The sequence below is a fragment of the Miniopterus natalensis genome, chromosome 18 (assembly GCF_054644295.1).
Source record: "Miniopterus natalensis isolate mMinNat1 chromosome 18, mMinNat1.hap1, whole genome shotgun sequence".
NCBI lineage: Eukaryota > Metazoa > Chordata > Mammalia > Chiroptera > Miniopteridae > Miniopterus > Miniopterus natalensis.
Window position 1 is genome coordinate 27,077,998 of NC_142098.1, and position 15,123 is coordinate 27,093,120.

The window sequence follows — 15,123 nt, forward strand, 5'->3', positions numbered from 1 at the left end:
GAGCTACAGCTAGTGTGATTTCAGGTTAGATTTCACAACACTTGCACTGAGCCCATTCTGCCTCCTTGTAGTCTCCTAACCTAATGTAGAATATAATTAACCAGTGCCTACCTTTCCACCTTGTCTGGCACTACTCTGACCCTCGGTCTCTACATTTCAGCTATCCCAGCCTTCTATCAGTGTCTTCAGTATGCCAAGTTCTTTCCTGGTTTCCAGTCTTTGTACAGGATGCTTTCTTTAATTAGAAGAGTTTCCTCCATCTGCACCACACAAACTCCCAAATTCCTATCCATTGTTCAAGTCTTACCTTAAACTTATACTTCCTTAGTACAGACTGAGGTTGTGTGCTCAGCCTAGGTTGGATGCTCTGTTCTCTTGGTGCCCTCCTTTTCTCTTCTGAGGCACTTCATTCAATTCTAAGTGTATATTTTGCATAGTTATTTGGTATCTGACTCCCTTACTGGACTACAAACTTCATGAGGGTAGAGACCATGTCTCCTTTGTCCACTGTTGTATTCCCAGCACCTCAGCTCAGTATTTGGCACAAAGCAAGTATGCAATAAATATTTTTAAGTGAATAAATTAAAATATTATAAATTAAATATGTAAAAGACACATACACTGGAAACAAAGCTTTAATTAACATACTACATGATATGGGTTGAACAATGGATCTGGTGCTAAAATGAAACTATTCAAAACAGATGGAATGCTAGGCAACCAGCAAATAACAAAGGTTTTCCCTGGACTACAACAGTACGGATGAACTTTGGAAAGCCATTACAGTGAGGGTAAGAGGGGTCAGTATTCACCACAGATGCAAAACACTGTGCTGGGTATTTCCAAATCAAGCTTATGCCAGGTCAGAAAGGGCCCTGCCCTTCTGAAGGTGATCACTATGCAGGTGACAAGGTGGAAGTGGCACAATTTTCTTGTCCTCTACTTTAGAGACAATTCTCATTAACAACCTGGCTGGTTTATCCTGGCTCTCGTATGTGCAATATCCACCGTTATTTCTCACAAGGGTATGGAAGGGAAACAAAAGGTTTTTCTCTTCTCTTTCTTTTCTCCCTCCATTCAAGTTGGGCTCAGGTCTGCCACTCACCTGAACAGCTCCTCCCAGCATGACAGCCACCAGCCCCATGGACATGCTCAGTGTCTGTGATTCCACGGTGCTCTCTGTCTGGTGGGCCAAGCTTGCACATGCTCGCTGCAGTGTTGCTGCTACAAAGTCCACCACCTACCACAGAAATGAGATTTAGAATCGGTGGGGAGTAAGAAAAAACAATCTCAACATTTTCTTTACATCGTATGTCTACATCCTCATCTTCTATACCAACATCATGACAGCAAGAACCTTCAAGAACAACTGATACTGTGTAGCAGGCATGGTGCTGTGTTTCACATGCACAGTCTCACTTAGGTCTCATATTAACTCTAGGAGGCCACAACTCTTATCCTCATTTTGAATTGAAGAATCTGAGACTTTTAAAGAGGTTATTTGCTCAAGGCCATACAGTCAATAAATGAGAAAGTCCATTTATACTTTTCCAAATGTTTAATATACTAATCCACCTTCCTTTACTTTTCACGCATTTTGTCAGAAAATTCAAATGAAAAATGATTTGTTACTTTCTGACCACCTTAGAGGGTCCTAGATCTGCTTTTCCTAATGATGTTTCCTCCTCAAGGTACCTTCCCCCTCACCTCAGCCATTTTTCTTTTAATTTTTAAAATAGTTGTATTGATTTTTAGAGAGAGAGAGAAACATCAACTTGTTGTTCCACTTATTTATGCATTCATTGGTTGATTCTTGCACATGCCCTGACTGGGGATCAAACCAGCAACCTTGGTGTATCGGGATGACACTCTAACCGACTGAGCTACTGGCCAGGGCCCCACCCCTGCCATTCTGACAGTCTAATTCCAATAAACAAAGAATGGGGGAAGAGGTGTTCAGTTTTATGTGGAAGCCAGTGTCCTCAATCAATCTGCACAAATGATCCAGAGTCATTTTTTTAAGTATCAAATATTTTTAAAGGATTAAGATTATTCTTATATAACATTTTACATCACATCTGGCTAACAGCTAAGCCTTAAATGGAATTAATTTGGTCAGCATCCTTTTAACTGCACGTTGATTAATCACCTTCAAAGGTAGAAACACCTGTGAATAAAAGACAGCATATACATACACATGTGCATGCACATACACGTACACACACGTACACAGACACACACTGAGGATTAATGGCTCAGAAGGGAAAAATCATTTTGAAAATGGGGCAGCTGAGATAGGTCATAATAAGTCTCTAAATACCATGCAAGCTTGCATGTTCAACTCCCTGGGCAAATTACACGCTATGCTAGAATCTTTATTGCAAGCTTAAAGTCAAAAAAGTGGCTTGTTAACACTTGTCTTTTGGAGTAAGGCAGGAAACTAGAAAGGTTATTTAAAGTTCCACTTACTGAAATGAACGATGCTAGTTACGGCAATTTTCACCATCCTCTGTAGCATAGTACTTTACTAATACCAGAAGTTAAGGACACTGGTCCTTTTAGAGAAACTGCTTCTCTACCATCCTGAGCTACCTATTTTGCCATTCAAGAGTTTTCTAAAGCACACCTTGCTTATAGGAAGCTTCTATTTCAGCACAAATATTGTTAAATTCCTGGAAAAACTAGCCTTCTGAATTTTTCTAAGTTCCTCTCCATGAGATAGATTATATATATATATAATATATAAATACTTTTTTTTTTAATGTTGGAAAACAAGTAGTATCATCCATTTTTATCAAGAAGGAAATTTTCGATATCTGTCTATATATAAAAACAACAACAAACCAACCAACCAACCAACCCTGGGAGCTATTAACTGGTGTGATAGTCAGCTGTATTGTCATCTATGAAGTACTCTTTCCCCCAAATTCTCTTGTAACAGCAAAACTACCATACCCGTTTGGATAACAGCTCCTCCCCGTACTACTCATTTCCTGTGATTTTGGTGGGGCTGCCAGCCACAAGGACAGGTATGTGACTGAAGCCTGGGGGGGGGGGGGGGGGAGGCACTTTCACTTTTTACCTAAATTTTTTTGTAAAGGAACAGAATTTTAAAAGCCTAATGTTCCTGAAAGTTTATAATGAAAACCAGCAGTGCCCTATCCCATTTCTCTCCATCTGGTTCTGGCCCCACAGAGGCAACCACTTTTAATTATTTAGCTGGTTAATTTAATAATAACATTAAGCATTTACTATTTACCAGGTACCATTCTGAACACATTACAGGTCTTGGCTAAAGCCTCACAATAATCCTACGGGGATGTATAAACCTGTTGCCATCATTCTGGCAGCTGAGGGGAAGGGGGCTGGAGGCCTCACTGCTGAGTACAGAGAAGCCAACGCAATCCTCCAGTTTTTCAGTTTGCTACCACCACCCAAGTTCAGAGGCTCTTGAGTTCAACCTCTCTCAAGATAAACCTCCAGTCTTTTGCTGGGGAGAGGAGGTGGTTGTACAAAACTGAGGAAGGAATCAAGGAGTCTACTGAAACTAGTAGAGCCGTTCAACCTGTTTTAAGCTCTAAATTAAGCTCCATCTGTAGAGCTTATCTAGGGTCTCCAGTCCTTCCAGGGTTCTGCAGGGAAAAGTAACTTGCTTTGTTTTTTTCTTTTCAAAACCTTTTTAAAAATAATTTTATTGAAATATAGTGCTTTGCTTCTTGACTTCTCCCTTGCAGGCATTTAACTTCTCATTTTCTGAAGTTGCCAAATCAGCTACTATTTTCCAGTTTCCAAATGTTACTCTTTTTTTTACGTCTCTCCTTTTCTGTTCTATTGGTCCTAGCGGTTTCCAGAGGAGGGAGATAAACACGTGCTCAATACACCATCTTTAATCAGAAATCTCTAATTTTGAAATGTTGTACTTCTATGCTATTTAAATGTGTTTACAGTGAGTATGTGTTACTACCATACCATGACTACACCCATCCCTTATATCCTCTAATACTCGGTCCACGACTGTTCAAAAATGTCTTGATTTGTTTGAATCAGGATCCACACATTGCATTTGGTTATACATCCCTTTCAAGCTACAACAGCCTGCTCCTTTTTTTCAGCCCTACTCCTTTTTGATGTCATTTATTTGATAAAGAAACTGGGTCATTCGTACTGTAGAATTTCCCACATTCTGCATTTGGTCGATTGCTTCCTCATGGCATTAACTTGCTCCTCTGTCCTGAGTTTCCTTGATTCAATTCAGACTCACATTTTCGGATTTGTAGTTTTTATTTTTATTTTTTTAAGTAAGAACCCTTCCCAGGAGGTGCTGCACATGTCCTACTGTATTATATCAGCAGGCACATAATGCCTGCTTGTCTATTTATGGTGATGTTAAGATCAATCTGTCCATACTGAAATATTTAGGGGACATATACTGATATTTGTATTAGCCCTGAAATTTATAAAAAATGAGATGGCTAAACAGTGGAAAGCATAGATTAATATGTGCTAAAGCAAGTGTAACGAAATGCTAATAGCAGAATCGAGGCAGTAGGTATATAGGTATTCATTATAAAATTCTTTCAAATGTGAAAGTTTTCTTAATAAAATGTTGGGGAGGGGGATCAGTTGGCTTGGGTATATTTGGCCTAGTAACATTTATTTACCCCTAATGATTTTGGCAGACATTGATGATTGTTACCTAGATCCATTAATTCATTAGGGGATTACAAAATGTCATTTTCTAGTTCTCTTTTTGAATTTTTTAGTTGTGATTCTTGCATAAAGAAAATTTTTCCTTCATTGACTATTTGGTTACATGGAAATATAGTTCCCAAGGAAAGGCAAGATAAATGCTTTATTCTTTTCCTTCATTTATCAATTTACAAAATAATGAGTTGGTGCCCTAACAACCTCCAAAGATGTCCTACAAGCAATTTTCTTGTGGGGACTAGAATTTTTATAACTTGGATGTGTTTCAATCCATTGCAGGCACGATTCTTTTTAATGATCCAAATGTCCTATGGCCAGTGGCAGCCCCTTCAAATTGGCTCCTGAGTGTTACTGACACGACCTCATTAATCTCAGATAGTTTCCTTGTATTCAGGTACAACAAGATGCCCTGAGGCTTATAGTGTACAATCCCTACCCTAGGCCACAAATAAATCTTTAATCCTGTAAGCCTTGTGTTCTTTTAGTGGAAGAAAATGGTATTTAGAAACTATAATCTAGTACAAATGCTGTTTATTGCTACTGAGTTGTCATTGCTTCTTGGCACTGATAGTGGGCCCAGCTAGGAATTATCTATTTTTCAAAAAGAGAAAAATAAATCATGAGTTCATACTCATGCTTCCAAGTGAAATTCAATATACTAGGGTTTTTACTCAAGTTGTTTGATTTTATAACTCTTTTCTTACACTGAAACTCTTGATTCCTAATCATATTAACAAAATCACTATACTATTCATTACTTATAACTTATCCATATGTGTGTATTTCAAAATAATATGCCAAAATTATCACTAGCAGTAAGACTACTAAATGCAACTTAATTTTTTTTGTGGGGGGTTCTTTTTGTCCTGATGCATTTTAACCTTAGCTGAAGGATAATTTAATGGGACAAATCACTTTTGTATCAGCCTAAAACCATTGTTCCTTAATTAGGAGTAAAGGGAGCTAAATGCAAAAGCTCAAGTCATATCAGTTTTTAGACTATTTCCCCTTCCTACTAGCATCCTGAGACAAAAAAATAAGGTCTGTATGAAAAAATCTTTAGGGAACGGATATAAACACAGGAGAAACAAATCATCCTACTGAGTAACATAGCACAAGGTCAGTGAATTGAAGGAATAAGAGGGCAGGAAAGAAATCATGAACGTAATTCTCATTAAACAGCCACGATAAGTCGGAGCTGACAGGCAGCTGCAAATTTTCTCAGCAGGAGCTGTACTGAAATGCTGCTTAGCAACACCCGGAGGCAGATGACAATGAGAAGGATACAAAGAGCTGGAGATTCAGATTTAACCGTGACAATCATACCATCTTACAACTGACTATTCACCAACCGAGCAATAACTAATTCTGGTAAAGTGGTAAACTATGGCAACCTGCACTGCCTATGCTTTATTACTTTTATTTCCTATTTTTAAAAAAGCTGGTAAAAATTATGTCTGAGCCAATAAAATTCAGGTGCTGATTCACATAGTTACTCTACTCGAAAAACATTTTTTTAAAAATCAACCTGTAAAATTCAAGGTTTGGGTTTTTTTTTCAAATTTGAATTTCTAATCATTTTCAACTTTTGATGCACATTAGAATCATCCATAGAGCATTAAAAAATACAGATGCCCAGCCCTGGCAGGTATGGCTCAGTTGGCTGGGCATTGTCCTCTGCACCAAAAGGTGGCCAGTTCGATTCCCAGTTTGCAGGCTCCATCTCCAGTAGGGGGTGAGCAGGAGGCAGCCGATCAATGTTTCTCTCTATTCTCTCTCCCTTCCTCTCTCTCTAAAAATCAATAAAAATATTTTTTTAAAAATACAGATGCCCAGGCTCTAACGAAGACATGCTGAATCAGAACTCTAAAAGTGGGCTGAGCATCAATATTTTGAAAGAGATCCCAGACGATTTCATTTGCACCAGAAGTTGAAAACCACTCTGATACAACATATAAACATTTAGAACAGTTCTTAAAGTTTTACGTGCTTGAGAATCACCTCAGCAGCTTGTTAAACATGCCGATTCCAGGACCTATGAAAGTGTTGGTTCTCTTGGTCTGGTGTGGACTCAGTAATTTGCATGTTTAACCAGCATTCCAGGTCATCCTGAGGCAGGTGTCATCAAACCACACTCTGAGTAACATTTTTGGAACGTTTTGTGGAAAGAATATAAAGAAGCCAAACCAGGCTGGATCCAGAATGTGACAGACACTGACCTGAGTGATGTTTGTGAATATCTGCTCAGACATTCTCTCACACAGAACAGCCATCAGCTGCAGGACCAGCAGCTTCTGCTCTTGGCCTTCTACCAGAAGAGTTTGGTGCTGCTCTAATTCCAAGAGGCTTCTGCTGGAGAGGGGCTGCATTTTTAACTTTGCTTCATTTTCCACAGCCACATGAGTCAACTCCTATCAGTGTAGGAGAAAAGGAAAAGGGAATAAAAAACCTGTAGAATGAAGGGCTCAAAAACAGCTAGAAAACTCTGTTTGAAATGTGTGTTTAAAGGACTAGTCTGCGTTCACTGCAGCATTATTTATAACAGCCCAAAACTGGAAACAAAAATATCTAGCAGTAAGAGAATGAATAAACTGTGATGCATTTATTATATGGCAGCAATTGAAATAAATGAACTAGGTCTATGTAGATATCAAGATAGAGAGATCTCAAAAACATTGTGGACTGTACCTATATTATGATACCCTGTATATAGAAATTTAAAACTTCATAATGAAAAACATATACACGAAGAACTAGTTTCATAGACTACTTATTTTACCAGTATTTCTATGATCTCTATCACTAGCCTTCCTTGAACTGAGGCCATATAACATTTCCAAACCCTTTTTAGAGACTATTAGATACTTTCAGCACCACAGCCCCTTTTCCCTAAGATATTTAGAACTAAACTTCTACCAATACATAATTCATTACTGTCAGTTGTGTAGGCTTTTCCCCTACCCTTCAAACTGTACATTTCCTTGGGAAGGGAAAACATTAAGTTACTTAACAATTAATGCTTTAACAGAATAACTGACAGTTTAGAGCAGTGCTTCCTAACTGTGCCTGAGCAATTTTGCTCCCCAGGGGGATATTTAGTGATGTCTGGGGACATTTTTGGTCATCATAATTGGAGGGTAATATAAGCACCTAGTGGGTAGAGGTCAGGGATGCTGCTAAGCATGCTATAATGCACAGGGAGCCCCGCACCCCTGCCAGAAGGCCCCTCCACCTGCTACCAACAAAAAATTATCCAGCCCAAAATATCAATGGTACCAAAGTAGAAAAACCTTGGTTTAGAGCAAAAAAAAAGCCTTTGATTTTTTTTTTAAACAAAAATTTTTTAAAGTATCCAATTAAGAGGATATATTTTTGTAATGTTATTTAAAATAAGGGGCTGGGCAGGGGGGATGGATGTGAACATGGAGGGGAGAAAGCATAAGTATCTCCTACTTCAAATTCTAGAGTTGTTAGCCCTAATTCCCTCCCTGCATTCTCCCACACCCACACCATCCTTAAACTCCAGAAACATTCTCTTGGAGTAGACACTTTATTTAGGGAAAATAATGAAGAAGGCAGAGCTGGGAGATAGGGAATCAGAGACCACCTGGCTTATGGTCTCGAACAGTGCAAATAAGGAGTAACGGTATGGGGTACAGGTTACTGTTGGAGATTAAACAAAAGGAAGCACAACCACCAGTACTAAGAAGTAAACCCGGAAAAGGTTTCAAGTGGCTACAAAATGAAATGAGAGAGGCAGAACTGCTAAATCTCCTTCCCAAATACCTGACAAAACAATAGTCAGAAAGGATAAGGGATTACTCTATAGCTGTAAAACCTGCTATTAACTTCAAAAGAGTTCTTATTGTGAACACAGAGCAAAGATTAACCCTTTCATAGATCGACAATTCTGCTCTGGTCATCTCTAAAATTCCAATGCAAATTACCTTGTAAAGTCGTTCAATTATATGTGTATTGCTGAAGGTAAGTTTCTTCTTTTTACCAAACCTACTAAAAAATAAATTACCTTATGTCCTCTTGATTATTTCTCCTAATAGGACCTCATTTTAGAACCTAAAATTATGACTGCCTTGGAAATCCAAAGGGGCTCCTGATGCTACACTGGAATAAAGCTGACTGTGAACCACACATGTACTGTAGTCCTCACCTTCAAGCAGAAGATGAAGAAGTCACCAGCCAAACCACATTCTTGGCAGTGGGACAGCAAGTCCCCGAGATGCTCTACCTGGCACTGCTCTGAGGACACCTTCTGGTACAGGGCTTCATCTTCATCACTGCAAAGTGGAGTCAGATTTATTTTGGGAAGATTGATTACCCAGAGATATTTTTTTGAAACCTCATTAATAATATTCTAAAATAACGTTATTTCCATACAACAAATCATTAAAAAGACCTCGAAGTTTTGTTTAAATTATTTTCCTGTTACCTCAGAAAAAATTCATGTTTGCATATAGAAAAATTTCTTGTGCATAATTTCAAGTAGATTATAGCCCCTTAAAAGTCCACGTAGAGACCCCAGGTTAAAGATCTGGTAGTGGATGGAGATTCATTCAAGCACTGTCTATTCGTTATTTTTCCTACAATAAAGAGAAACTATATATAGTTTCAATAAGAACTGTTGATTTTGACATATATGCCCTAAGAAGTGCACTAAAAACTTGTTAAGACAGTAATAAGTTTTAACTTCTGATAAGTTGAATGCTATAAAATTCTCTATCGAGTCACTAAATTGATCCCAGGTTAAACTGTTCCAAAGCGTTTTTTAAATAAACATACCAAATTTTTTAAACTCTTTCAGTTCGGGGTCATAGCTATAACCACAGAACCTACTAATGTTCAACAAAACAACTCTCAGAAAAATACTAGCTTGAGTTTGTATTGATAATTGTTTGCAATCAATGTGTTTTTTTATTTTCCTCAAGTCCATCATATTGAAAGAGTGCTCTAAAACTTAAAGTTAACCATGAATAAAAAAATTAAACTTAAACACTTTAATTAACAAACAGCAGCATTTTGAAAGTGATGTGACATCTCAGCAGAGTAGCTGCCACCAGTTAAATATTATATGAACTCTGATCAACAAGAATTTACATTCTGAGGTAATAATATCTACACATATCACCCGGAAAATGAAAATAATTTAAAATACACTTGTGAGATGCTAGAGAAATAAATTATCCATTCCAGTAACATTTATTAAGCACCTTCTAATCAATCCCTAGGAGAAACAAACCCCAATTATAAAATTTCTATAAAAGGCATCTATCAAGCAATTTCCCTTAGGAATAAGTCTGACTCTGAACACACATATACCACTTTGAGAATGAGAAAGAGCATTGGTTTGTTATGGTGTTGTGGGTGAACATGTGTCTGCCCTTTACTCTGATTTACTGGCAAAGGCTTTGTGAAGTAAGGGGCCTTGTCATGATGCAGAGCTGTGAGGCTCCAGTAAATTGCACCTACTCTTAGCTAGAAGCCTGGATAATTACTTAAGGCCCACATTTTATTTAGATATTATAATAAAAAGGAGCACCTCAGCCCAGCCGCTTGAGTTTTTAGTTTCCTTTCTATCAGCGCCCCTTAGCGGACAAGTCACAGAATGGCCTCTTGGGTACAATGAAATCTGAAGAGAGATAGCAAAGGATGGCTGGACTCACCAAATGGCCTCTTTGATGGTAATCATAATGCCACCTTGAGTGGCAGCTCTAAACTGACACAGAGAATGGAGAGAAGGCACAGATCTGTCCAATCCTGCAAATCCTTTCAGGCTGGCAATTGCTTTCTTCCTCTCCAGTTTCCCCAGGAACCATAATAAGATATCTTGGCAAAGTGACCTGGCAGAAAAAAGTTATAAATGAGCTCGTTATCTTATTCTAGGCATCCAGCAAGAGAGAAAGAAAGACTGTCAGGTCCCACTGCATTCCAAATGCTGGCACAATCACCTAGTTCTACTGAAGTGCAGGAGTGGAAAGTATGAATCTTGTGAATTTCTGAATACAAATATCCTGAAATTCAATGAGTGAGTGACTGATTTTTGGCTCTAGAAGCAACCGTGATATGACATATGAGCCCACGTGAATTTTTTTTATTTATTTTTTTGGTAAAATCAAGTGTGCCCATTGCCTTTGGATTAGGCAATGCAAAAGAAAGGTCACACTGATGAAACCATCGCTACAGATGGGACCAATAGTGGGTGACCAAGAAACAGCATACCGACAAATTCTTGCTGATTCCTCAGCCCCTTTTATCGGTGCCCATCAGCCAGGAGAGGAATGAAATAAACGTTTGCTTCTTCCTTCTCAGTCTCTGATGCAAACATGATAGTACTATGAGGACTTGGGTTTCAACACTAAAACAAGAATTATTGTATGGACAGTAGGCCTTTGAAGCCAAATTCACATATTTATAGTCTTCCCACGGCACTTTCTACTGTCACTTCCCTTATGGCTTTGGGCTACAATGATGCACCAACTTAAAGTTAAGAGTCAAAGGCAATATGCAAGCTTTGACTAATATGCAAGACTGAGTACAGTTAACTCTTGAACAACTGAGGATTAGGGATACCAATTCCCCCTGCACAGTCAAAAATCCATGTATAACTTTTGACTCTCCCAAAACTTAAGTTGTCCCTCGGTATCCGTGAGGGATTGCTTCCAGGACTCCCTGCAAATACCAAAATCTGAAGATGCTCAAGTCCCCTATATAAAATGGCATAGATTAATGCACAGTCAGCCCTCCATATCTACAAACTTCCAATCATGGACTGAAAACAATATAGGTACTTATTGAAAAAATTGTGTATAAGTGGACCCGCACAATTCAAACGTATGTTGTGCAAGGGTCAACTATACTTTCCTTCACCCCTTAACGATGATAGCTTTCTATTTGCTAAACAGCCTAACACACAGTTAGTCTTCATAATAACCCAATGAAGAGGGTACTATTATTGTATATCATATTACATGTGGAGGATTTCCAAACACCAAAAATCAGAATTCTGTAGGACTTTAGAAAGGATATAAACTCTTATAAGAAGAAAGAAACAACATAAGTAGCTGTGAAAATAGACCTGATACAAAAGGAGTCCTATTTAAATTCCAATACAAAGGTTATTTTTGGATGACTAAGAAACCCCTCATTCTAAACAGCGCTGTGCAGCACTAATACCAAATCCAAGTCTAAATTACAGAGTAGCACATTCAGATCTAGATTTCCCAAGCTTGATTTCTAACTCCCCACCAGGTAGTTATGATCCATCCTCTATTTCCTCCTTCCTAGACACGTAATTCCAGTATTTCTCACCAGTTAAACAGTGGCATGTTCATACATGTCAACAAAGATTTCATCTCTGATGTCTAGGACTGAGGCTGAGGAAAGTCATCCTAAAAACTACATCCAATTCCCTGCAATTTGAAAAGCTCTCCATTTTCTAGATGAGCAAAATAAGAGGACCCTCAAATGTTTTCCTAACTTTGAAAGGAAAAAAACAATTATAAGGTAACATAAGTCAAATTCAAAATAAGAACAAGAATAACACACACACGAGAAGACTTCACTATTTATAAACAAACAAGGTTCTCTGGTTGTTTACCTTATGTGAGACACGCTCTGCTTGGTAAAACAGTAGAGAGAAAAGAGCACTCCCAGGACGGGAAGCAGGGAGTCCACCAAAACTGCTGAAGGTTCATTCCCGACCACGTACACCTAGGGAAAAGGAAATGGTGAGCGGCAGTGTGACTGCAAGGCCAGAGGAATGGGAACCAAGCACCACACACTCACTAACAGGGCTCAGAGTCTTGCCGTAAGCAACACTCTAGCCCTAAAATGAACAAATTTAGCTCCAAGGCCAATGAAACCATTTGACATTGACAGACAGGCTAAACCACAGGGAGGGAAACGGGACGGCAGCTCTTTTGTGTGTGCAGCCTGAAAAACTGCTGGGCAAAATGGGCAAATTAACCCATTTTCTGACCCCTTACTTTCCTACCTTTGACTACCTCTGAGTCTCCTAATCTGCTTATTATTCATCTGTACAATAATTCTCTTACTGCGGAAGGCCCTGCTCTTAGGAACTAGCAAGCAATTAATGCCACATAGAAAAAGTTAAAACTACTTTGGAAAAAAGACCCACAAAAACAGCTTGCTCTAGATCTGTCCTGCTGAAGATGTTACTGCCAAAATGGCATGTCCTATTCTCTCCAAATCAATAAATGTTCAAAGAAGTTATGCTGTGTATCTAGATCTGCTCTGGCTTTATAGGATTGAGTATGTGAGGATGCTGATTTTTATTAACAATAATTATGGTACTTCTTTTTTAATATCCACTGGGATCAAAGTACTGTCCTAGGTGCCACAGTGAATATAAAAACGAGTAAGAGTCATCTCATTTCTCAGATTGCTTGTGGTCTAACAAGAAGACTAAAACAAATAAACCAATTACAACAATAACAACTCAAGGTGGGTAACTTAAAGCATCTTAAGAAGCACAAAATGCTATTCGAAACTCCAAACAGAGTAGGATTTCAAAATGTAATTCTGCTACAATAAATTAATTAAAGCCTGATGTGCAGACAGTGATGATGATAAAAGAAGAAAAAAGAGAAACTGACAATGATTACACTCTTATGTGTTCCAGGAACTATGCTAGGATTTTTATCTTCCAGGTACTATGATTTTTTTAAAGAGTTAGCTCATTAAAATTAAAACAATCTCACGAAGTCGGTGTTAGCAGCCCTATTTTAAAGGATGAGGTAAAGGAAGCTTAAAGAGGCCCTTATTTATAGCAAGTATGGAGGCAGGAATCAATGCTACTTATGGAAAACTGAAGGTCATAGAGGCACACAGCAGAAAAATCTCTGTGCTTTTCCAGGGACCCCTGTCCCTTTAAATCAACCCTAATTTTTCATACTCCTTAAGCCTCACAACAACACCATGGAGCTCGATAACCAAGGAGCCAGCTTCCTGTGCATGATCTAATCTCCATAAGCCCAGCTAAATGAAGTGCATTGTATGGCAGTGTTCAGAAGTACTATGCAGGCCTAATTATATATCACCAATTACAGGAGGTAAAAAACAGATTCCCCAAATAACGTTAAGAGCCCATTGTTCGGCTCTGGATTCTGTGTTCCCAGAGGTAATCCCTATGGAGCCATCCTTCTTTACCAGCATCTTTTGTACATTTAAAATAAAATTTTAAAAAAACAGATGGAGTTAAATCTTTATTATTTACTGGCTCGAATGGGCCAAAACACCTCAAACTTTAACATGAACTCAATCAAGCACAGTTCCCAGGGGCATACACTGTTGTTGATAAAGTTCTCCAATTTTTCAATTCTCTTCTTATACTTTTCTGTATTTTATTAATAAGAAACAAGTACTACTTTTATATTTAGGAAAAACTGTGCAGCTGTTTATACGTATGTTATTTATTTTTATATAAAGCTTCAGCAAATGTTTATTGAGTGACAACTGTGTGCCAGGCATACAGAGGTGAACAAATTATCTGCTTCAAAGAAGCTTACATTCTAGTGGGGGGAGAGCAAATAAACAACAAATATATAACATCAGGTAGTGACAAGTGCCAGGAAAAAAAACAAAACAGGTTAAAAGGATAGAGAGTGATGAGGGGAACAGCATGTGGAACAAGAGCAAAATTAAGGATAACTCCTACCAATTCATCAACTAATAATCATTAAGTTCACAGACAAAAATAGACAAATGGAATTTTTTTTTCAAAGTGGAAAGATTTAGGCAAAAGTCAAAATACTTCAGCACCTATCAGAGAAGATGATTATTTTGTGTTACCTCAGTTTTTGGTAAATAAGCACTTTAAACACAGGAATATACAGTGTAAAGGACCACTGTCGCTGCTTTTATGAAGCAGACAATAGCTACCATTTATTGCATGTCTACTCAAGAATGAACTAGGTTATTCAGCTAAACATTTAACCCACAACCAATCCCCACAAGAGTTCTGCAGCCTAAGGGATTTAATTCTCATTCTAAAACTATGGAAACTGAGGCTCAGAGGAGCAAAGTTAGTTGAGCAAAAGCACATTGTTAGTAAATGGCAGGGCCAGGATGAACTCAGCTCTGTCTGGCACAAAACCTGTGCACAATCCATAGAGACAGAAAGCAGATTAGTAGTTGTCAGGGGCTGAGGGACGGAGGAATGGGGGCTGATTGCTTAATTGGTACAGTTTCCATTTGGGGTGATGATAAAGTTCTGAAACTAGACAGTGGTGATGGTTATACAACATTATGAATGGACTTAATGCCACTGAATTAAAGTGGTTAAAATGGTAAATTTTATGTTGTGTGTACTTTACCACAGCTTAAAAAAGAACAAAGCATTGTACTACATGACCTTTCAATACTCCCCTCCCCTTGTTCATA

The 15,123-nt window shown here is 38.3% G+C and overlaps 1 protein-coding gene across 1 annotated transcript in view; it reads right to left on the reverse strand.

Moving 5' to 3' along the window:
• The window catches only part of TANGO6 (transport and golgi organization 6 homolog), a 128,461-nt gene that overhangs the window by 86,495 nt on the left and 26,843 nt on the right, over window positions 1–15,123 (reverse strand). The window contains exons 8-12 of the mRNA XM_016200727.2: window positions 12,320–12,432; window positions 10,386–10,562; window positions 8,876–9,002; window positions 6,927–7,118; window positions 1,106–1,240 (exon numbers count right to left, since the gene is read on the reverse strand). Of these exons, the coding sequence (XP_016056213.2) occupies window positions 1,106–1,240; window positions 6,927–7,118; window positions 8,876–9,002; window positions 10,386–10,562; window positions 12,320–12,432 (744 nt within the window). The remainder of the gene's footprint in view (window positions 1–1,105; window positions 1,241–6,926; window positions 7,119–8,875; window positions 9,003–10,385; window positions 10,563–12,319; window positions 12,433–15,123) is intronic.